The sequence below is a fragment of the Rattus norvegicus genome, chromosome 12, assembly GCF_021556685.1.
Source record: "Rattus norvegicus strain SHRSP/BbbUtx chromosome 12, alternate assembly SHRSP_T2T, whole genome shotgun sequence".
NCBI classification, from domain to species: domain Eukaryota; kingdom Metazoa; phylum Chordata; class Mammalia; order Rodentia; family Muridae; genus Rattus; species Rattus norvegicus.
The window spans coordinates 13,465,808-13,489,802 of record NC_141545.1 but is presented as its reverse complement, the minus strand read 5'-3'; the positions used below and the strand labels follow the sequence as shown (position 1 = coordinate 13,489,802).

Genomic DNA, 23,995 nt, shown 5'->3' with positions numbered 1-23,995 from the left:
TTTTAAAAACTCTATATGTTTTATGTCCTTTCTTCAAAAAACAAATCTTTAATGGTCCCCAACATGCTGAGCCCATTAGCCTGGCCAGCGTACAGTGTAGCGAAATGTAATTTGCCTACGTGGTAAATGTACTTGAAATACATTTTTTTCCTGAAAAATGTAGTGCTTTTTTTTTTTTTTATATGAGGCAATGCTCGAATGGAATGTAATATTTGCTGTTAGGAGCAGTTGAGGCATTGAAAGCAAAAATCTTTTTGAAGGATGGATGATAAAACTGCCTTCTATGAATAGCTAGAGAAATCGAATCAGTTAAATTGGAAAACTTTCTCTCAAGATATAGACAACTGGGCTATAGAGTCTGATTATTAAGATAAAATTTACCTTGGAGTTTGACATGCTCTGCAGATTTTCTTGCAGGGACATAAAAAAAAAAAAAAAAAAAAAAAAAAACCAGGGCGAATCTCCCCAAGTTTTAAAATGAAGAAATTAACATGTTTTGAAAAGCAAATAAATGGAATTAGAATATTTTAAACCAGTTCTGTCCAGCTGCTGCTGTGGTGGGTGCAGGGAGGCGCTGGGGGAGGTGGGAGGTGCTGGGGGAGGTGGGAGGTGCTGGGGGAGGGAGGAGGTGCTGGGGGAGGGTGCAGGCGCCAGCCAATTTAGCATAAATTTAGCATAGTCTAGGCCTGTGCTCAGTATCTCTGGATAAGAAGTCTAAAATGAAAATGTTATTTTTCTCTCCCAAGACTGTACTGAAACCAATGATCATTTTTGAGCCTTCTGGTTGGCACAAGAAAAGTTAGTCTTGGGGTTTCCCAGGAATCAGGGTGCGGGGGCTGGGTGTCACCGGAAACAAAACCAGATGGGTAAGCTAGGGCCAGAGAGTGAAATTTCAGGACCAGGCTCATTTTAAGGGAAATTGGTTGTTGTTTTGTCTGTTGGTGAGGGATTAGAAACCTTGAGGTTTTAAAACAGAGACTTGACCGAATCCTCCGTCGTGAATACAGGTCATGGTACAGAGGTCTGAGGAAGTTGCTCTCACATGACAGCATGCTATGAGAGCTCCCCTATAAGAGTATGAAATACATTATTTATACTTTTCATATTTTCCAGATTTTGTAACGCTACACCTCATTTTTTCAAATTATGTTTTTATGCATGAGTGTTTTGCCTGCATGTATGATGTCTGTGCCCAACATTCATGCAGTACCCACAGAGGCCAGAAGAGGGTACCGCATCCCCTGGAACTGGAGCTTCAGATGGTTGTGAGGCCACCATGTGAGTGCTGGGAACTGAACCCTGGTCCTTTGCCAGAGTAGCTAGTGTTTTTAGCAGATAAGGCATCTTTCTGTCTGCCAAGCCTGGACACCTTGCTTTTGTGAGCACTGAGTTGAGGATCCACACTGCACAAGTCAGGGTGGCAGAGAGAGAGAGAGAGAATGGTTCTCAGGGTTTGCCTTAGTTTGGGTTTTTTATTGCTCTGAAGAGACACCACGACAACCAGGGCAACTCCTATGAAAAGAAAACATTTAATTGGGGCTGGCTTACAGGTTCAGAGGTTCTGTCCACTATCATCATGGCAGGAAGCATGGCACCGTCCAGTCAGACAGGGTGCTGGAGAAGGAGCTGAGAGGTCTACATCGCGATTGGCAGGCAGCAGAAGGAGACTGTCTCCAGCAGGTATCCAGGAGGAGACTCAGGATCACACTGTCAGACCTGAGCATATATATGAGACCTCAAAGCCTCATCTCCACAGTGACACACTCTAACAAGGCTACGTGTCCTCCAAAAAGGCCACACCCTCTAATAATACCACTTCCCATTGGCCAAGCATATACAAACCACACGGGGTCCATGTTGGTCTTTCTCGGGTCCCTTTCATCAGGCACCGAATCTACATTTTCTGAGTCCCAGCCTCTTTGCCTGTGAAATGAGAATGAAGTCAAATTTAAAGCATTCGATTGCTGACCGGGCATCTGATCCTCAGAAGGCCGGTGGCTAATCAGAGCCCCCTCTTCAGATGCCAAGGCCTCGGGGCCAGGTTTCTTCCTTGCTTTCTCCTTTGAACCTGTTGGGATCTCTTAATACAACACCATGTATTCTCTTCTCCACACACAGCCCACTGTGGCCGCCAGCACTTCCGGCACACTGGACTCTTTCTGACTTGTGAGTCTTGTACTTACTTTGGTTCGCACAACACCCTCCCCAAGGCCAACTCTGTCTCATCTCTTAGGATGATGGCATCCAGGTCTCCGCACACAAGAGGCATGCAACCTTGACCATGCACGCGGTACAATGGCCTCTCCTTAGCCAGGAACTTCCGACCCATCGTCCTCTGTGTTTCTTTTGCCCTTTTTACGGAGGTCTGCCAGTGTCTTATTTGGCTTTTACAGGAGTTATTAGCACTCAGCCCACTGCCCTGTGCAGTCTATGAGAACAGAGGGATTTAAAGCAACTGTGAGGGTTCATCTAAGGGTGGGCCGTCTGCATCTCTCACTCCTGGCTCAGCCGCCATTGAAGAAGGGGGAGGGGAGGGAGAAAGGATATAAGAGCAGACAGTAGGGCGGGAGCCGCACAATGCTCTTTCCTGCACACACCACGACCTGTACAAGCACACAAACTCACAAGAGCTGTGGTTTATGCACAAGACCTACGCAAGACCAAGCCAGTGGAAAGTCCAGCGTGTATAGGGGCGGGCTGCCCCACCCCCACCCCATACGATGACTTTTCAGATGCAAACAAAAGGCAAGAGAGTAAAGAGAACTAGGAGCGGGCAAGATGTTGGTTCCTGGGTTAATTTATGGACGCCATCTAAATTCCACTTCGCTATGGTGTCTCCACCAATAGCTATGGGGGCTCTTAGCTACAAATGGCTGCCATGAGTGGAGGTGCTCTTTTATTTTGGGTCTATGACTACTGGTGGTTTGCCTATGCCCCAGTGGGTGGCCCCATACCCATGCTTATATAAGCAGCACCAATTGGACTCAGTGCATTCTTTTTTTATTATTATTATTTAAAGATTTATTTATTTATTCTATATAAGTACATGGTAGCTGTCTTCAGACACACCAGAAGAGGGCATAGGATCCCATTACAGATGGTTGTGAGCCACCATGTGGTTGCTGGGAATTGTACTCAGGACCTCTGGAAGAACAGTCAGTGCTCTTAACCACTGAGCCATCTCTCCAGCCTGACTCAGTGCATTCTTAACAATAGTTTTAAAAGAGGCAAAGCATGTTGGTGGGTCTTGGCTGAAGGGAGGGAGCAGCAGGTATACATGCTTGACATTTTCCAAGGAATGAGTTAGAAATACTGTTGTCAAAGAAATAGGATCCTTCCGGTCTCCATCTACACCCCAGAGCTAAGACTGTCCCACAGCCCTCTGTACCCAAATCCCACCTGGAGAGAGCTGGTCTCCCAGGAGCATTCTCACTCCTAAGATCACAGGCTCACAGGCCCACAGGAGGGACAAGCTCCAGTCAGAGACAGCAAGACCAGCTAACACCAGAGATAAGCAGAAGGCGAGAGAGAGGCAAGTGCAAGAACCAGCAACGGAAACCGAGGCTTCTTGACATCATCAGAACCCAGTTTTCCCACCACAGCAAGTACTGGATAACCCAATACACATGAAAGGCAAGATTTTGATTTAAAATCACAACTCATGATGATGTTAGAGGGCTTTAAGAAGGACATAAAAGAAATACAGGAGAACATAGGATAACAGGTAGAAGCCCTTAAAGAGGAAACACAAAATTCCCTTAAAGAATTATGGGAAAACACAACCAAACAGGTGAAGGAATTGAACAAAACCATCCAGGATCTAAAAATGGAAATAGAAACAATAAAGAAATCACAAAGGGAGACAACCCTGGAGGTAGAGAACCTAGGAAAGGGATCAGGAGTCATAGATGTAAGCATTACCAACAGAATACAAGAGATTGAAGAGAGAATCTCAGGGGCAGAAGATACCATAGAAAACATCAACACAATAGTCAAAGAAAATGCAAAATGCAAAAAGTTCCTAATCCAAAACATCCAGGAAATCCAGGACACAATGAGGAGACCAAACCCTTGTGAAGTACAGACAGACAAAACCAGGCAGAGTTTGCCAAGAACAGTGGCTGCTCCCTGGACTGTAATTGGCTGAATGGCCACTGTTGTTGTTGTTGTTGTTGTTGTTGTTGTTGTTGTTGTTTTGTTGTTTGAGAACCTTTGAAGTAGCCAGCTCTGTTCCTGTTTTCTGAGACCCATTTATGGACCAACAGTTGTTAGCCTGTGTTCAGGATACACAAATATACACCCGCTGGACTTTGTGGGATACAAACAATTAAATTAAAGGTTGCCATAGATGTGATAAGTATTTGATAGTGACCCGTTGAGAATTGACTGCAGGCCTGCCCGTGGGAGCAGACAGGGGGTCCGGAGGGATGCTGGAGACAATGGTGGGTTGTGCTGCATTTTGAAGGATACATAGGGGTTTATCAGGCTGCGAAAGGGTAAAGGTAGAAAGAGAGGAGCCATTGGTAGGCGTGGAGTGATCCAGATCCATTATAGGGATTGCAACTCTAGAGGGGTCCTGGGGAAGTTGTTCTAGCATTGGGGGTGATAGTGGACGGTTCGCTCACACATGGGAACTTGAGGTTCCTCTGGACATTAGATGGGATTTTCTAAATTGAGTAATTGTGGCTAAAGAGAAACCTGGGACAAGGATTCTGTGTTGGGCAACTACCCCATGGATGTGTACCGAGGCAGTGAGAAAGGATGAATGGATTCAGGGAAGAGAGAGACAAGGTAAAGCCAGGAGGTGGGCAAGAAATGAGGATAACCAATTTCAGAGGCAACGGAAGCAGAAAGTCAGCGGGAGATGGAGCCCTGGGGGAAGGGGCCAAGGAGACACCCCGAGAATGCAGCGTGGAGGTCTTCAGCAGAGCTTCTGAAGAAGGAAGTGACTACCACGGAAGTGACCGGAAGTGACCTTCGCGGTTTCATAGGAGGCGGGACAAGAAGGAGGAAGTGACTAACGGGATTTCCTAGGAGGCAGGACAAGCAAAAAAAAAAAAAATGCTAAGAGGCTGTTGAGACTGGAAATTAGGCAACAGTTGGTGACCTACTTTTGAGGGAACACGTTTAGTCAGACATGGGGGCGGAAGTCACATATTAGCGGGGTGATGCATGAATGAAAAGTGAGGAAATAGAAATAGAAGAGAATGATTTTTAAATACTAGCAGATGCAGGAAAGTGCCAGGGGTGCTAGCTGGAGGCGGGGGTGGGCTAGGCTGTTTTAGAGTGTGGGAGGAGATGCTTGCTGCGAACCATCTGAAACAGGAAAGAGAGGGAGGCGCTGGGAGAGAACTTGGCGCTAATCATGGGGGGGTGGGGAGGGGAAGAGGATGCGTCTTGGGGTATAAGGCAAAGGCCATGACTCTTCAGATGCAAATGAGAGGGGAATAGAGTAAAAAGGAATGAGAGGAGGGGGCAGGGTGCTGGTTCCCGGGTTAAGAGAGAAAATTATTGACATCGAAATTCTACTTCACTACGCCGTCTGTGATGTGGATCGAATCAGATGGGATCAGAAGACAAACCCATGCATTACTGAGACGGCAGAAGGGGACATGGCCTAAATGCAGTTCCTTGGGCATCTTTTTATTTCTTCTTTGCAGGAGTTGAGCCCAGGGCTCTGTATACGCAGGGCAAGCACACTACTGAGTTTTTCCTTTGGTATCTTTAAATATTTCATGAATTCATTTATTCTTACGTGTATGTGCCTACATGGGTACGTGAATGTGTGTATAGTGTGTGTACACACCCACACATATATACATACATATACCTATATGTATATTTAAAGAGCCATGGATCTGAGGTGCGGTGTGAAGAAGGAGGTCATGAGGCCCAAGGAAGGGATGGTTCACATGAAGGCTTGTTGTAGCTTCAATGTCAAACACTGGGGCAGGAAGAGAAAAAGACTGGAGAAAACTGGAGAGACCCAAACTGTGCTAAGGACTCTGCCTTTTACCTCAAAAGCAAGATTGTGTCTCTGAATGGTTTGAAGTAAGGGCATACTTGTTTTTTTTTGAAGGTGAGATTGGACAGAAGTTGGGAGAACAAAAGTGGGATGGGGGGCTGGAGAGATGGCTCAGCGGTTAAGAGCACTGACTGCTCTTCCAGAGGTCCTGAGTTCAATTCCCAGCAACCACATGGTGGCTCACAACCATCTGCAATGGGATTCGATGCCCTCTTCTGTTGTGTCTGAAGACAGCTACAGTGTACTCATATAAAAAGTGGGATAGGGTTGGCAAGAGGGGATAAGACAAGGGGTCCTCTCCAGGAGGCCATTTTGGGACACTAGCAAGGAGAGCCAAGGTGGCGGAGGTCAGGATGGAGAGCAGGAGAGGTTTCCAAGGTAGATTTCACCAAACGCCTGCCTTAGCTAAGGTTTCTCAGAGACTCAGAACCAACGAGAGAGAAAGACTTATCAGGAAGAGTGTCTCTTTAAACCACACTATGACTGACAGGCTTCCCGAGTCTGGCCCAGAGCCAGGTTCAAGTCTGTGCCCTCTGACTTGCAGATGTTCCTGCCACTGCATCCAGTCGCAGTGTCTCGCTGTCACCTGAGAGCCCTCTTCCGTCTCTTGTTCTTTCTCCAGTGCCTCGGTCACCTGGAAACCTAGGAGACCACGGAGCTTGGCATCACTGTGAGAGCTGTGTGCAGGGTGTAGATTCAGGAGAGCTGGTGGTACCAGCACAGGGAAAGATCCGTCCCCTGGCTCAAGCAGCGCAGCAGAGGGAATTGAGTCTCCTGGTCTTTCCCAGAGCTTAATAAGCTGACTGAGGCCCACACACACTGAAAAAAGCCTCTGCTCTCCTCACTCTGCCAATTCAACCCCTGATTTCTTCTGGAAACACACGCATGAATAATTTTTAACCTGGTACACAAATATCCCCTTACTCCAATTAAATCTCTGTGTATAATTAGCCTTCTGACCCTGTGGGCCAAGTTTACTTCAGAGTCGACTGGGAAGGGGAAGAAGAATGAAGAAAAGCCAAGGATCAGTGATGCCAGCCCTGGCTTACCTGTGTAACAAAATCTATGCTGTTGGTGAACCCATCTGTAATTGTTATTACCTTATAAAAAGAGGACGGGTGTTCTGGAAACGCCTACACCTGTTTCTGGCTGTGAGTTACTGTGGGACCTCAAGATGTCTGTTTTGTTTGTGAGTAAGTTTGAGCCCACAGCACAGTGTCTTTTCTTCAGGCTTTCTCATAGTCCAAGGAGACGTGCCATAGTTTGGGAGTTTGACAGCCCCCTGATGTCCATGTGTTGAAGGTTTGTCCCTGTGGTCACAATACAGAGACCCTTGAAAGGTGGGGCCCAGGGGGAAGCCCTTTGGTCCCTGGGTGTATGCCCTTGAAGAGGTTTGTGGGTCTTACTCTTTCTTTTGATGTTGGGACCAGAGGTGAGTGTTCTGTTCCCTATAAGTGTTATTTCACATCCTGACCAGAGGCTTCCAAACTATGGTCTGTCTAAGTGCGTCCTCATAATTAATTTCCAGAGAGACAGAGAGAGAGAGAGAGAGAGAGAGAGAGAGAGAGAGAGAGAGAGAGAGAGAGAGACTGGGAGAGACAGAGAGACAGAGAGAGGGAGACAGAGACGGAGAGAGGGAGAGACAGAGAGAGACAGAAAGATAGAGAGAGACAGAGACAGAGAGAAGGGGAGAGAGACTGGGAGAGACAGAGACACAGAGAGAGGGAGACAGAGACACAGAGGGAGAGACAGAGAGACAGAAAGACAGAGAGACAGAGACAGAAGGGGAGAGAGGCAGAGAGACAGAGAGGGAGACAGAGACAGAGAGAGAGACAGAGAGAGACTGGGAGAGACAGAGAGAGGGAGACAGAGACAGAGAGAGGGAGAGAGAAAGTGGGAGAGAGAGAAAAGGGGAGAGAGACTGAGAGAGACAGAGACAGAGAGACAGAGAGAGACAGAGACAGGGGTACTAAGAGAGACAGAGAGGGACAGAGGACAGAGAAGGACAGAGAAGAGAAAACTACATGGCAGAGTTTTGCACTCCTGAAGATGCTTTTAAGTCTTCATTCACTGCATTAAAAGTGATTTTAGAGGCAGAAAACAGTTTTCTTCTGAGATGTAATAACTTCTGGTGCTGATCATAAGCAATCATTGTTGCCAATCTGATGAAAAAATGTGGGTGATTTCCTCCCATTGATGCATTTTATAACCCTCTCTTCACATTGCTGTTTTTGGATTTCCAGGTCACACACACACACACACACACACACGCACACACACACACACGCACACACATACGCATACACACATGCACACACACGCACACACATGCATGCACACACATACACACACATGTGCACACACACGCATGTGCACACACACATATACACATACACACACGCATGCACACACATACACACATACACACATGCACACACATACACACATACACAGACATGCACACGCACACACACATACACACATGCACACGCACACACACATACACACACACACACACACACACACGAGCGTTTGTACATAAAGGGAAACTTATGTCAGAAACCAGTTGTCTCGCCAAGCATCAGTTCAGTAAAGACTTGGCTCTCCTCACTGCTGGTCAGTCAAGCTGTATTCTTTCCATTTACCTCAGTCTCTCTGTCCCTGCCTTTGTCTACCTCTCTCCTTCCCTTTCCCTTCCCTCCATCTCCCTCTCCCTCCACCCATCTCTCCCTGCATTTTAATTTGGTGTGAACCATTGCCTTTTATTTGCATGATTCCTCTGCCTCATCTTCCCTCAGTGTTTTCAACTAAGCTGGATTCCTTCCCCACCCTCTGCTGAACTGTTGCTTTCCCATGGACGATTTCTAAGAATGCTTTTTGGGTCACCCAGCCTCCCTCCTAGCACGCCCTTGCCCTTCTTATGTTATCACGGCGGCATCTTCTCGTATGAATGATGTTGCCTTCTAAAGGATATTGGTGTCTCCTTGTCTCCAGGGCAGTCTTTCTTCTTTGCTGTTGGTTTTGTTTCATTGAATGCTGGAAGATTCTCCCTAGTTCTCTGTGATCGCTGACTTGGATGAACTTGAGTTCATGTGTGCTAATTCTCCGGGCATTTATGTCCCCTCATGTTGGGGCTTGGCAGGGTTGGAGGCGGTGGTCAGAACCCTTAGGAGTGGCTCCATCCTCTGTATTTTTTTTCTTTTCTTTTTCTTTTTTCTGGCCTGCCCTTGGGCCTATGTCTCTGCTCACCTGGCTTCCCAGGCTGAAGGTCAGTGGCTTCTTCCTCTGCAGGGATCCGTGCTGTCTTCACTGCAGCACATTCCTTCTCCTCCCCCTTCCCTCCTCCTCCCTTCCCTCCTCCTCCTCGTCCTCCTCCTCATCCTTCTCCTCCTTCTCCTCATCCTCCTAGGTGGTCAGGGACTTTTACCCGTGTTTTATGATCCAGAATACTTGGAGTACCTGGCTTAGTAAGTATATGTCTCTTCTCTTTCTGGCTTGAAGTTGAAGTGTAGAAAGTGCTTAATGGCAAATACTGGGTGACTGTTGGCTTTGGGTTTCAATGTTGCCACTTGAAATGTAGCAGCTCTTGTTGGAAAGCAACTTTCATTGGAATTAAAAAACCCAGGCACTCCCCACTTAAGCTGGCCGGGGGTTTTCCTTTCTGCTCAAATGATGTGTTGGTGGCCACAGATTTCCAATCTGGTCAGTCTTGTAAAATGTGTGTGTGATCGTGAAGGCGTTAATGAAAGTCGTGCTTTTAAAACTTAATCCATAGGAGAAGCCTTTCGTTGTTCTCCAAGCAGAATGTTTGAGTCCTTTCCTCGGCAAATGCAGCAGCTGCCTTCATTCCTCTTCTGCTTTGAACTGCTAGAGCTGCTGCCAAGGAATACATGAGTCGGCAGAATCCACTCCAGATCCTTCTGTGCCTTTGGACTCCCTTAGGAACTGCAGCTCGGCTCTGAAAGTCACTAATTTGAATGAGATCTGAGCAAGGCTGGTCAGCCGTGTTTGTAATACAATGGCTGGCAGCTCCATGCCCTGGACAGGTCTAGGATCTTGTGATCTTGTGATCTTTGTGATCCTTGGCTAGCACAAGGTCACCTTACGTTCAGCCCGGCTTTCCTGGCAACTTCTGTTTGTGCACAGCTGTTCCTTGCATCATTGTGCTTCTGGCTGGTTTCTTCTGTTCAGTGTTGTCTCCTGACATCCCGTTTCCATCTCTGACACAGAGGTTTTGGTCCATTTATCTCCCATTGTTTTGCTCTGGCGTGGTGGGAAATCAGCCACTCGATGTTTGTGAACCTTAAACTGGATCACCTTAACTGACGTTTAGCTTAACGAAAAATGCAGACACAGGAGTTGAATCCCGTTTGCTCAAATACTCCATAAATGGCTTATATATGTACAATTATTTAGTTTTCTGTGTGCTTTGCCTGTGTGTATGTCTGTGTGCCACCTGCATGCCCCGTGACCAAGGCCAGAAGAGGGTGACAGATAGGCTGGGACTGGAGTTACAGACTGTTGCAATCTGTCTTGTAAATGCTGGGGATTGAACCTGGGACCTCTGCAGGAGCAGCCAGTGCTCTTAACTGCTGCACCATCTCTCCATCCCTTATTCCAGAATGTGTGGGACTCATTTAAGTCATCAGAAGATGTCAAGGGGTTGGGGATTTAGCTCAGTGGTAGAGCGCTTGCCTAGCGAACACAAGGCCCTGGGTTCGGTCCCCAGCTCCGAAAAAAAAAAAAAAAGATGTCAAACTTAAGATTACAATCTCAATTAAAAAACAGTGCATAGATAGGATTATTTGGTCTTATACATTATTTCTCACTGAACACACACACACACACACACACACACACACACACACACACACACACACACCCCATACAATAAATAACTCATTTATTTTCCTTTCTGGCCTAGATATTAAAGTCAGTAAACCATAACTATTGATAAGAATTTCTTTTTCTCCCTTTTTTTCTTAAAGATTTATCTGGGTGTGGTGGCACAGGCCTTTAGTCCTAGCACTGGGAAGCAGAGGCAGTTGGATCTGTTGAGTCAGAGGCTAGCCTTGTCTGCGTAGCAAATTCCAAGTGAGCCAAGGCTACACCATAAGACCCTGTCTCAAAAATTTTTCAATATACATTTATTTTATGTGTGTGAGTGCTTTGCCTGCATCTACACCTGAGCAGGCAGTACTCACCTGAGCCCTCCTCCTCCCTTTCCTCCCCTTCCTCTTCCCTTCCCCTCCTCACTTTGCCTCCCCCTCTGCCTCCTCCTCCACCCCTTCCTTTTCCACGGACACCCCATTGCCTGGCATGACCAAACTGGGCTGAGTTCCTGTTCTTTTCTGCTCCTCAGCTCTGGGTCCACTCAGCCCATTTTTCCATCAGTCCTTACTGTGCCTGAGGAGGGCTTAGCAGGACCAGGACACATCTGTCCTCAGTTTCCCTCTGACACTTCTCCTTTTCCCTTTGGTGGAGCATTACCTGACACCCTTCATGGTAGCCCAGACGACCGCAGTGTGTGCTGATGCTACTAACACATGTTCTAGTCATCCTCTCTTAGGCTGGGAAGGGCTAACCTACTGCTCATCTGCCTACCTTCCTATTATCACTGTGGCCGTCTCAACCTTGGTCTCTGTTGGCCTCCAACCCGGCCTTCTCGATCCTTCTCAAACAAGAGCGTTTTTGTTGTTGTTTGTTTGTTTTTTGTTTTTGAAATATAACTCACACACCACATAATTCACTTATTTAAAGTACAAGCATAATGGGCTTTTTTTTCTTTTTGACTCTTCTCAGATATGTAACCATGACCACAGTAATCGTAGAACATTTTATCACTCTGAAAAGAAATGTCAACTTGCTGTCACTCCAGATGTGCGTTTTACCTCCTGGACCCAAGCTCCCAGAATAATGACTCTGATATATTTACAAACACCTTGGCCATTAGCTCTGGTTTGTTCTCTGATTTGCTCACAATTTAATATCTCTTTTATTCTAGTTTAAGTTCTGCCTTGTGGCTGTTTTCCTCTGCTTAGCTCCCATGCTCCTGCCTTCCATGTTGCCTGCCAAATCTACCCTTCCACTCTGTAACCCCTATCCCGTCTTCCTCCCCTCACCCCTGGTTTGCACTTGGCTCTATACCAGAATCTGTTCTGCCCACCGGATGTCTCACCTTCTACCCTTTCCTATAGGCCATTGGGTTTTGATTGACAGGTGCCGCAGCCATACAGTGCACAAGAGTTTCGCTCTCCATCAGATTTTCCTTAAACACCAGCCACTTGCATCTACTGATCAACATTCTGTCTTTGGAGATCCCTGGATTCTAGATACCTCGTGTGATGGATTCATGGCATGTGGCCTTTTGTATGTGACTTATTCTGCTAGCTTCAGAATGTCAACGTCTGACTGATTGATAACACACTAGCGTTTCATTTCTTAGTCTCCTTATTTTGAGAAGAACCAGTGGCTTAGAAGTTATTTTTGTTTTGTTTTTGTTTTTGTCCTAGATCTCAAGGCTTGAAATCCAAACTCAAGTACCAGTAGGGTTGGTTTCTGCTGAGGCCTCTCTTGGTTTATGGGTGAGAGTCCTCTCAGATGCCTTTTCTCTTCTCTGTGTGCACAGACGAGGGGAATGCTGCCACTAATGTTTCTTCCAGTCTCTGGACCCTTACAACTGTAGGCGGCCTTAAGTATCCTGCCAAGGCTGTGCCTCCAGGAACATATGACTGTGGAGGTGACAGAACCCAGCCCATAACGACTCCTTCCAGCTGGTGAAAAATTTTCCATTCTCTCTCTATACCGTGACTTACTTATAATTGCATCAGTTCATGGAGATTTGGGTTGTCTCTGTTTTTTGTTGGTTATTGACTATGTGATCATTTTCTTACCCTGTGAGTGTTGGACAGATTTTTTTCTCTTGGGTATTATATTACTCAGAGTTCTTCAGAGGAATATATAGCTATATATGTGTGTATATATCTCTGTCTATGAATATCTATGAATATATCTATACACACATACACACATCTGCAGTTTCCACATTCCATATTCTATCTTATGCTTGCTATCTATTAGCATGGGCTCACTGCCCCATACATTTCCTCCAAGACCTCATTGACAGCTTATTTGAATGCCTATGGACTTCTGGAAGTCTCGTTGAAGCTCCCGAGACGATTCCATTTCTGTTACTCTAAAGTTCCTATAGCATCCCATCTGAAGCTGGCTCCAGGGCCGTTCCTATAGTGTAAGTCCTGCTAGGACAACACCTGCCTTCAGGTACCCAAATCTCACCCAGTTCCATGTTGCCAAATAATATACCATACCAAGCACCAGTAGTTTAGAACTACAGCAAGAATTTACTGCCATTCGCTCGTTTCTGTGGGCCAGGAATTGGGAACATCTTGATGGATTGTTTCTGTCTTGGCATTCCCCACTGGGTTGCAGTCAGCTTTGTCTAGTTCTGCAATCATTTGAAGGCTGCCAAGGGCGAGGGATACAGTTCTGAGATGAAGGGGTTGTTGGCTGCTAGCAAGAGACTTCCCTCCTCCAAGCGGGAGAACTGTTTGCTGTCCTCATATGAAGCCTGGCTTCTTGAGGTAGCAATCTGAGAGCAAAAGGGTGGTCATGCAATGTCGCTCATGACCTGCGCAGTATTGCGTGCGTCACTCACCAGAGCAATCCTCATTCACTGGTGGGGCTTGATCGGGAGCCATCTTGGAAATCGGTTGTTACGCTTCCATGTCCTGCTTTTTTCTTTTGTTGAAAGGTATTTGCAATTTCAATAAGTGTGGCATCAATGTTAGAAAAAGATAGCAAGCTTGTCTCTGTTTGCATAATTGTGCTCATTATATATCAGACAATACACTATGTCTCTTCTAGCGTAATAACGATTAGATAGATGGGGCGGTTTGAATGAGTCCCTCACAGGTTTCTGTGTCTGAATGCTTGGTCTCTGGTTAGTGGCACCATTTTAGGTTCTGCAATTTTGTTGTACTAAGTTCAGCACCGAGGGAGAGAGCGGAGAGCTCCTTAGCTATGCCCTACTTCAGGCTTGTTCTTTCTGGTTCTTGCTTGTGGTTAGGGTGTGGCCTTTCCGCTTCCTGCCAGCCATCATGCCTGCCCGTTGCCATGCCTCATCACCACGGTGGACTCTTGTTCCTCTGGAACTCCCTTCTGTAAGTTGCTCTGTGCATGGTGTTCTACCACAGCAACAGAGAAGTAGCTAAGAGAGTAGCTTTATCCTCACTTTCTCCCGTGATGAAATTGAGGTGCCCTGAGCTTGAGTTCAATCAGGTTGAGCCCAGGTCTGAAATCTGGCCTGCAGCATGCTATTTTACTGGCTTTGTCTGTGTCCTTCTTTTCCTGGGAGGAGATGCCACTTTAACAAGAAAAGTTTTATCAACAGAGTTCTGTCTCGGCGAGAAGAAAGCGTGGTGGAAACAGCGGCGGTGTGAGCATGTGCAGGGAAGCTGTGTGAGCATGCGCAGAGAGGCTGAACTACTCCTCGCTGATGCGAGCATAGTACCTGTGAAAAAAGAAAAAAAATCGCTCATGACAGTAACTGGAAAGAAAAGTGAAATTAAAGAATAATCTGGGGGCTGGGGATTTAGCTCAGTGGTAGAGCGCTTACCTAGGAAGCGCAAGGCCCTGGGTTCGGTCCCCAGCTCCGAAAAGAAGAACCAAAAAAAAAAAAAAAAAAAAAAGAATAATCTGGCTCAGATTATATAAATATGCTATAAAGACCCCGGTGCCTGAGTCCAGAAGTCAGAGGCTGTCTCCTTCCGCCTGCTGAGACGGGCTCTCCATTCTTTCCAATGTGCTGACTTCCAGCCATTCTCCTGTTTTGATCTCTCTTCTTGACCCAGGACTGCTGGAGCTGTGAATGGGCACCGCCATGTTTGGCTTCTTATGTGCGTGCCCAGAGATGGGACAGGGTGTTAGGCTTATAAAGCAAGTGCTTTTATCCACTGAGCCGTCTCTCTAGCCTCACTCGCATGGATCTTCTTACATTCAGCACTTCTACTTTCTTTATAATCATTAATGCATATTAACTACAAATGCTAGGGATTTCATAGTGACGTTTTTCTGATATGCAGAAATCGTGCTTCGATTACATTTACCCTGACTACTCTTTCTGACTTTTCCCTCTCCCCGCCACTGCTATGGTCAACTCAATCCTCTCTGGTGGACTTTCCACGGTTTCCAGACTTTTGCTTTTGCTTTTGAGGCAGGGCCTCTCTGTGCACCAAAGGACGGCCTTGAGTCACCTCTGAGTGTTGAGATTATAGGTATGTGTCTGGTTTATGAGGTTCAGGGGCTCAAACCCAGGACCGCAAGCATGGTAGGTGTGTACCCCACTAACTGTACCTAAGGCCTCCTTCTCTCTTCCTCCAGTTCGCACTGAATTGGATTAATGAGCATTTACCCTTTTAACATTTTAATTTCACTGCCTGGGATGCATGACCGTTGGACGATGATGGACGGGACTTTATCAATATAGCGTTAAATCACAAATAAATGACCTTATTCTACGCCGTTGAGATTTAGTTTAGTATCACAGAGCTGTAATTTAAAAAGGAAAAGGCCCAAACAAATAAAATTCATGTCATTTCAATAGGAAGATTTGCTTTCTTCAAAGAATTTACTTTTCAAAGGGAAAAATAATATTACTTTGAAATAGCATCACGTCTTTCAGCAGACAGCAAAACCTCTTTTGTTGTTCCAGCAGGAATTTTTTTTCTTTTGCTTTCTAGCAAAAACTTGTCAGGAAATCGAGCTTTGATTAAAATAAATGAGTTCAGTTCAGCTCCCTTGCACAAGGCTTGGACATTTGATCCCAGCATTTTTAAAATGTTTATCAGCTTTGAATTTATTTTAATTAGCTTCCCCATTTTGCCCGAATTCACTTGGAAGGGACTTTGATGTGTAATACAAAACATTTATTGCCCCTCTCTGGTCGAAGTATTTTTGTAGAGGACACACACTGGCAGATCAAATTTTCCAGCCAGTGTGCGCCCTTTAAAGGTTTTGCTTATTTTGAATGGTCCTAGAAAAGATCCCATGGAGTGAGGTAAGCTGGACTCAGAAAGACAAATGTCGAATGATCTCCTTCGTCAGAGGCTCTGCCTCTAAATCTTCAGACAGAAGTGTAGTTCCCCACCCCTCAGGGAGCAAATTTCTCTTTGCAACACACAGAGACCATTATAGAAAACTACAGCCAATCAGAATGCAGAGGCGTGGGGCCCAGGCCTAAGTCATCTCGTGTCCACCAGCACTCCTGCACCTAAGGCGCAGGGATAACTGTGAAAGAGGGGGTGGAAGGATCGCAAGAGCCCGAGAGCCAGGGGATTTGCTATGGGATTGTGTCCCCTAGTGATACGGAAGCTACCCATAAAGCCTCACCAGCATGATGGCCCAAACATGACATGAACAAGGACAAAGACAACAGATAATGCTACCATGAATTAGGGCCTCAATACCGGACAAAGAACGACAGGCAGCTAAGGGATGCTAAGAGGAGGAGAATAGTCTTTCCCAGGGAGACTTGGTTATTGAATACTAAGTAGTCAGCCCTATAAACATACATACATACAAGTAACATTTTATAGACTTAACAGGTTATATCTAGGAAATATAAATTCATATATCGTCTTAGGGTTTTACTGCCGTGAGCAGACACCATGACGAAGGCAAGTCTTATAAAGACAACATTTAATTGGGGCTGGCTTACAGGTTCAGAGGTTCAGTCCATTATCATCATGGTAGCATCCAGGCAGGCATGGGGCAGGAGGAGCTGAGAGGTCTACGTCTTTATCTGAAGGCAGTTAGGAGAAGACAGAGGTAAACGGGTCTCTGAGTTTGAGATCAGCCTGGTTTACATATTGAGTTCCAGGCTAGTCAGGGCTCATATAAGATTTTGCACCTCCCTTAAAATATTTTAAAGATACTGATAAATATTGAGTATTATGTATCAACATGTGTGTGTGTGTGTGTGTGTGTGTGTGTGTGTGTATGTGTAATACATCAACTGTCAATGAAAAAAGTGTGGATTTGAAAGAAAGCAAGGATGGGTAACTGGGAGAATTTGGAAGGGTAAAAGGCAAGAGAGAAATATTACAATCTCAGATATAAAACAAAAACATCACACTTACTTCTATTTTGTGTGCATGAGTATCCTGCCTGCATATATGTCTGTGTACCTCATGCATTCAGTGCCATCAGAGGCCAGAAGAGGTGTCAGATCCCTGGAATTAGAGTTACAGAGGGTCATGAGCTACCGTGTGGGTGCTGGGAACCTAATGGGTCCTCTGCAAGAGCAGCCAGTGCTCTTAACAGGGGAGCCATTGCTCCAGCCCTGACACAGACCTTGTAAGAGTATAATAGCATGATACGGAATTGCATCCTTTAATAGCAGTACTGGGGCAGCAGAGGTAGGCCGATCTTTGCGTTTGAGGCTAGCCTGGCTTACGTTTCCAAGGTAGTCATGGCTTATGTAGTAAGATTTTTGCCCCCTCTCTAATATTGTAAAGATATGTATATCTCCTGAGTACCAATCATGATTCTATCTTAAGTCTGTGACTTGACTAGAAATAAAAAGGATTCTAGTTTTCCGATATTTTTATTGTAAAGCTTATTTTTGCTACCGTACATCAATTATACGTAGAATTGGGTTTCAGTGTGACATTTTCACTCATGCATATAATGTATAACATACTTTGATTGTGTCACTCCTCCACCCCAAATATTCTTAGACTTGTGATGTAATATTATAGCTTTGGTGAGCTGTAATTAACATCTGAGGCAAACAGTTCCCCAGTTGGGCTTCCCTCTTCCCAGCTCTATCGCGCTGACAACAAAAGTAACTAGGGTATCCACATTTATTTTTTCCAAGGCAGACTTACTTCATTTAATGTGATTATCTCCGGTTGCATCCATGAAAGTAACATAACTGTATTGCTCTTCATGGATGACAACATTGCACTCTGTATGTGTGTGTGTGTGTGTGTGTGTGTGTGTCTGTGTCTGTGTCTGTGTGTCTGTGTATTTTATTGAAAATGATATTTTCATGCAGTGTATTCTGATCATGGTTTCTTTTCTCCCAGCCTCTCCCAGATCCTCTCCACCACACCCTTTCTCTCTCTCTCTCTCTCTCTCTCTCTCTCTCTCTCTCTCTCTCTCTCTCTCCCCCTCTCTCCCTCTCTCTCTCTCTCTCTCTCTCTCTCTCTCTCTCTCTCTCTCTCTCTTTCTAGAAAAAAGACTGGCAAACCAAAACAAAAAAACAAAAACCAAACAAACCCAAATTTTAAAAAGCACAAGAGATGCATACACACACACACACACACACACACACACACACACACTCAGAAGCTGTAATATGCAAACAAAAGAGAGTAAAAACTATGAGAAAAAAATAAGTCTACAAAATAGCCATTGAGTTTGCTTTACCTTGGCCGTCTAACGCTGGGCATGGTGTGTCCTTAAGTGTGTTTATATACCTGGTAATACTCCATTGGAGAAAATTAATTTTTCCTCTGTAAATAGTTGTCAACTGGAGATGGATCTTTCATTGGGGTGGGGGCTCCTGTATTCTTCCCCTCCTAGCCCTGGGGAACCCATCTGGCTTGAACCTGTGCAGGCCTTGGGCATGCTGCCACTGTCTCTGTATGCTCATGTGTCCCTCCTCTGCTGTGTCTAGGGGACACTGCTTCTTTGGTGTCTCCCATCCGTCTCCTCTGGTTCCTCTCATCTTTCTTCTTCCACAACCCTGAGGGGAGGGGATTGACAAAAGCATCTCATGTCACCTTTTGATGTCCCTTCCATTAGCATTTACAGATTGGATTGTTTGAGTACTTTGTATATTCTATATTCTAGACAATATAGATGTCTAGATGTGTTTGGATGTGTATCTGGCAAAGATTTTCTCCCATTCTGTGGGCTGTCGCTTTGCCCGATTAAGTGTTTGCTGTGAAGAAGCTTTTCAATGTCATGAAATCACATTTGCTGGTTGTGGACATTATTTTCTGAACAGCCAAGAGTCCTATGGAGCAGGTCCATGCCTCTGTCTGCATCTTCCAGCGCTCTCCCTACATCCTCCCCTAGCAGGCTCAGGGCTTCAGCTCTCTTATCGAGATCCTAATCCGTCAGGAGTCCAGTTGTGAGTCCTTCACCTGTGCATCCATTCCCAATGTCTGGCGCACTTCTAGGAGCTTGTGTCTGCATTCTCCTGTGGATTCTTTGTTGTCATAATTACTCTAGAGAAATGTGGATGAATGTCTGTTCGAACATGATAGGGTACCACAGCGAAGATTACCCCGTCTTAGGGTTTTATTGCTGTGAACAGACACCATGACCAAGGCAAGTCTTATAAAGGACAGCATTTAATTGGGGCTGGCTTACAGGTTCAGAGGTTCAGTCCAGAATCATCAAGGCAAGAACATGGCAGCATCCAGGCAGGCATGGTGCAGGAGGAGTTGAGAGTTCTACATCTTCATCTGAAGTCTACCAGCAGAATACTGGCTTCCAGGCAGCTAGGCGGTCTTAAAGCCCACACCCACAGTGCCACGCCTACTCTAGCAAGGCCACACCTAATAGTGCCACTCCCTGGGCGGAGCATATGCAAACCATCACACCCTCACAGCTCGGTGTGGTGAACCAATGAGTTCATTGGGCTTACAGACAGAGGGCAAGGGAGGAATTGCTCACAGAGTACGAGGGACTGCTAAACACCATCACAAAGTTCCACCCTAGCTGGTTAAGAACCGATGCTGCGCTGGGAAGGCCGACTTCCGGTTAGCCTTCTACTTCCTGCGTTCCGTGTGTAGAATTCCACGTGAGAACCTTCAAGACCCTTCCTTTCTTCCTGGCTCTCAAACCGAGAGGATTTCCACCTCTAGGTGGCACTGTGGGGGAACACGTTATGGCTGGAGGGAAAGGCCAAATGACAACCCACTGGTTTGAACCAGGCTTCTATCGTCCTATATGCCACGCAATCCTGCTTGAAGGCTTCTTCTCTGCAGCCTAGCATTGTGCTTGCCGGGCTGCAGGCCGTAGTAGCTTCATGACGCTTGCAATCGCCTCTCTAAGCATATATTCACAGAATGTCTTCAGTTGTCTAGCAAACCAGGGGCCATTTTTGAACTGATGTTCATGACGCGTTCCTGTCGCGTGCCCAGAAAAGAGGGTTTCCCCTGCTGTTTCCTGCCAGCATAATGCCAGATGTCTTCATGTCCACTCTTTATCTGTTCTGTAAAGTATCCATTCTTGTAAGTACAGTGCAGCTGCAGAGGCTCTGGCTTCATTGCACGACATGACCATCCTTACACTCCTCCCTGGCTGGGCACATAACTGGAAACTTATTTGAAGTCTGGACTACCATAAAAACCAGTAATGGGAGAATAAGAGAAATCCTATCACCAGACTATACAGTGGGTGCCAAATGTGGGTTACAGCATCATACTTTACAGAAGATACTGCTGTTCTCAGGGAAAGGTGAGGGCCTGGAGTTTTCCCAGTCAGTCATTGGGGAACTACGGTCTGACTGACCCCACCTCAAAGCGATGGGCTTAGCAAAAGGGGTGATTTGTGGAACATATTTCTGTGAGGCTAATGGGTTCAAGCCTATTTCATGTTCAATTTTAAGGTGTATCTTGTTTTCCTGATTCTAAAATAACTCCCAACAACCAGTACCCTCTTTCCGTTCTGCATGCCACACCCTTAAGCCTTTCCTAGGCCTTAAAGTGAGGCTAGTTGACTGTCCTCCATTCCTGGCTTGTTGTCTGGACTCCATCCCTCTCCTGCTCAGACTGTGAGCTTCCCCCAGGGCTGAGGCTGCTGTGGTTCTCCTGCCCGAGTCCTCTGAAGCACCCACCCGGATAAGTTAAGAGGCCTTTCTCTTAAAGATGGGCTTTCTCTTTTAATATATTCTGTATCTCACGCTGTTCTCAGAAACTATTTGCTGAACTAAATTACTGTCACAATACAAAGTGGAGATCGCAGAAACGTGGAAATCAGGACACAGAGATGTGTGTGTAAACAAGCAACTGTTGATCTTAATAAAACCTCCGTTCGTTTCTGGGTTCCTATTGCACAGATGTGGCCCACATTATGAAAGTTCTTTCTGTTACGAAACATAACATTATCACGCTATAACTGATTAGGATAGGATTTACAGAATAGCTGTTATGTTGGTGTGATAAAATCTATTTATCTTGGGCATTATGTGGTTATGAAAATCAGACTTAAGAGTTAGAAGAAGGGGTTGGGGATTTAGCTCAGTGGTAGAGCGCTTGCCTAGTGAGCGCAAGGCCCTGGGTTCGGTCCCCAGCTCCGAAAAAAAGAAAAAAAAAAGAGTTAGAAGAACAATATCTGAGTTCTTGTCACCCTATTGCTTATCAATATTACGATTCTTATGAAGTTACTTGACCTTATCAGTGAAAACCAAAAAGCATCTTTAAAAAAAGAAAAAAAAAAAAAGATTGATTCGCTAGTGTGCCCAATTGGAGCCTGCAAGATTAGTCTATTCATGACAGGACACATTCTGCAACGTTCTTTATCTTGCTACGCACTGAGAATTTTCCTTTGGTTTTGACTTTATTTCAACAGACCTCAAGAGAGCCTCCAATTCGAATGCTGCAAAGTCCGGTCTACCAAAATCCGGACTCCGTCCTCCTGGTTACTCACGTCTCCCAGCAGCCAAGCTGGCGGCCTTCGGCTTTGTGAGGAGCTCCAGTGTCTCTGCGGTGCCCAGCACCCAGTCCCTGGACAGCGCACAGCCGGAGCAGAGCAGGCCGGTCACCCGTGAGTGGGGCAAAGAGGTTGAGGAGGTTGGAGGAGAGGCGTGTGCCCTGCCAGGGGCGGATGGCAGACAGGGGATACCCAGGGACCCTGTGTACTGTCCTTGATTAGTTAATTAAGAAAAGAACTCAGATTACTCCTCGAATCTGTCATCTTTTTACTGTATCCTAATCACCCACCAAAGACAAACAGCCTATTTGACACTTCCTCAGTTACCGGGAGTTAATACTCTTGAAGTGGAGCCAGGGCACCCACACTGGGCAGTTTACAAACACCTAAAATTCCAGATTTAGGTGGGCGATCTGATGTCTCCTTCTGACCTCTGTGGGCACGACATGCATACAGTGCACATAAACACACAGACGACACAGATGTGCACGCACACGTGCACATGCGCGCACACACATACACACACACACACAAATAATAAAGTAAATAAACCTTTAAAAAAATCACCCGGAGACTACTCTTATTCTTTATGAGAGAGTGTCAGGGCTCGCCATCTTAGACAACTTGATTTGGAGACATGAGCTAAAACTCACGAAATGCCTGAGTTTTCTTTCTTAAGATGAACACAGTCTCTTTAATTATTGAGTAGGATCTGGGTTCTGAGGATGGTTTGAAGTAGAAAATCACCAGCCTCTCTGGAAGGCTAATCAATGAAAACGAGGGTTAATGTGAGAGATCCCTGGAACGTGCACTCAACATTGCGCTCCTGAGTGCTATAAAGTGTGTTTATATACATGGCCCACTTGATTATCTGCACCTGACGCGCATCTTAAATAAGATCAGAGTTGACAAGAGACGTTATTAATAACTCCTATAGAAACAGTCATCAGCCCCGTCTCATGTTCCCCTGGCAAAGAGGGAGTCATTTTTTATTCATGGAGAAAGGAGCCATCGGTGACCTGGGAGGTCAGGTTCCTGAGAAGCTATTTCTCATCTGAGATTAAACCTTATTGATGTCTGTGCTCCCTTCTCGGATCCAAACACTAATCACCTCCACCCAGCCATGGGAGTGAAAGTATGAACTCGTGTTTCTTTGTTTGTCTGTTTGGTTTTGGTTTTAAGGTAAGTTGCCTGTTTATAGCTGTTACTGTACGAAGCAGAAGCTTCTGTTTATTGTGAAAACAATGCCATCAGAATGGCCGTGTTTTTCTTGGCGGCCCCACTCTGCAAAGATTAGCTTTTATCCCCTTTTGCTTCTACATGGGTTCAGCGCCCCATCCCTGTCTGCCCATGCATTTTACATTTAGGTAACTCTGATGTGAATGAGCGCTGGGGTCCTCCCCTTTTGGGACTGGAGGGAAGGCTTAGTGATGAACCTGAGCAGTGATGGAGGGCCGGCTGCATAGCCTGTGACACGTGGTGGGGGAGGCACGGGAGGGCTAGGCATGGGGCTCTTCTTGAGCTGCTGAGAGGGCGCACCTGGCCTCCTGCGGGACCCATGCAGGCCACTGCTAAGCCACTGTTCTGCATCTTTGTGGCAATTGCTCTGTACCAGAACAGCAACATTCTGTTTAAGTGTAAATGGGTACCGGTTAAAGAGCAAAAAATCGGGAGGTGAAAGAGGATAGATCGAAAACATGAAATCGGCGAACTTTCGAAAGCCTAGTGTGCTGAACTGGGAGAGGTTACTGTGTACCTTGCTTGCCTTCGGTGTGTGGTTTAAATTTTTCATAAAAGAGGTTAAAATCCTACCATCTCCATGGCTGGCTAAAATAACAGCTTTATCGAGGTGTAATCCATGCACCATGTAATTCAGTCACTTAAAGTGTACAATTGAGTGTTTTGTTTTGTTTCATTGGTCTGTCTATAGGGATGTACAACTTCACGATACTTGTTTTTAGAGCACTTCCCTTATCTCTTCCCCAAATAAACCCAGCGATCCATTAATGCTCTCCCTTGTCTCCCTCCAGCCTCCAGCTCCAGACATCCATTAATCTTCTTCCTTCCTTGCTTTTTTAATTGAAAAAAGTTTTTCATACATATATCCTGACCATAGTTTTCTCTACGCAAACTCTTCCTAGGTTCTCCTCACTCACTGAACTCACCACTCTTTCTTCAGAAAACTGGGAAACAAAAAAACAAACAAACAAACAAAACAAAAAAACCCAAACAGAGTAATAGAAGAAAAAATACAATAAAAACACACAGAGATACACATATATA

The 23,995-nt window shown here is 45.7% G+C and overlaps 1 protein-coding gene across 3 annotated transcripts in view; it reads left to right on the top strand.

Annotated features, from left to right (window-relative positions):
- Nucleotides 1-23,995, top strand: part of Mtus2 (microtubule associated scaffold protein 2) — a 371,981-nt gene that overhangs the window by 147,395 nt on the left and 200,591 nt on the right. For all 3 annotated transcript variants that reach the window (NM_001374100.2, XM_087579117.1, XM_087579118.1), the window contains 1 exon segment: nt 21,632-21,826. In NM_001374100.2, the coding sequence (NP_001361029.1) occupies nt 21,632-21,826 (195 nt within the window).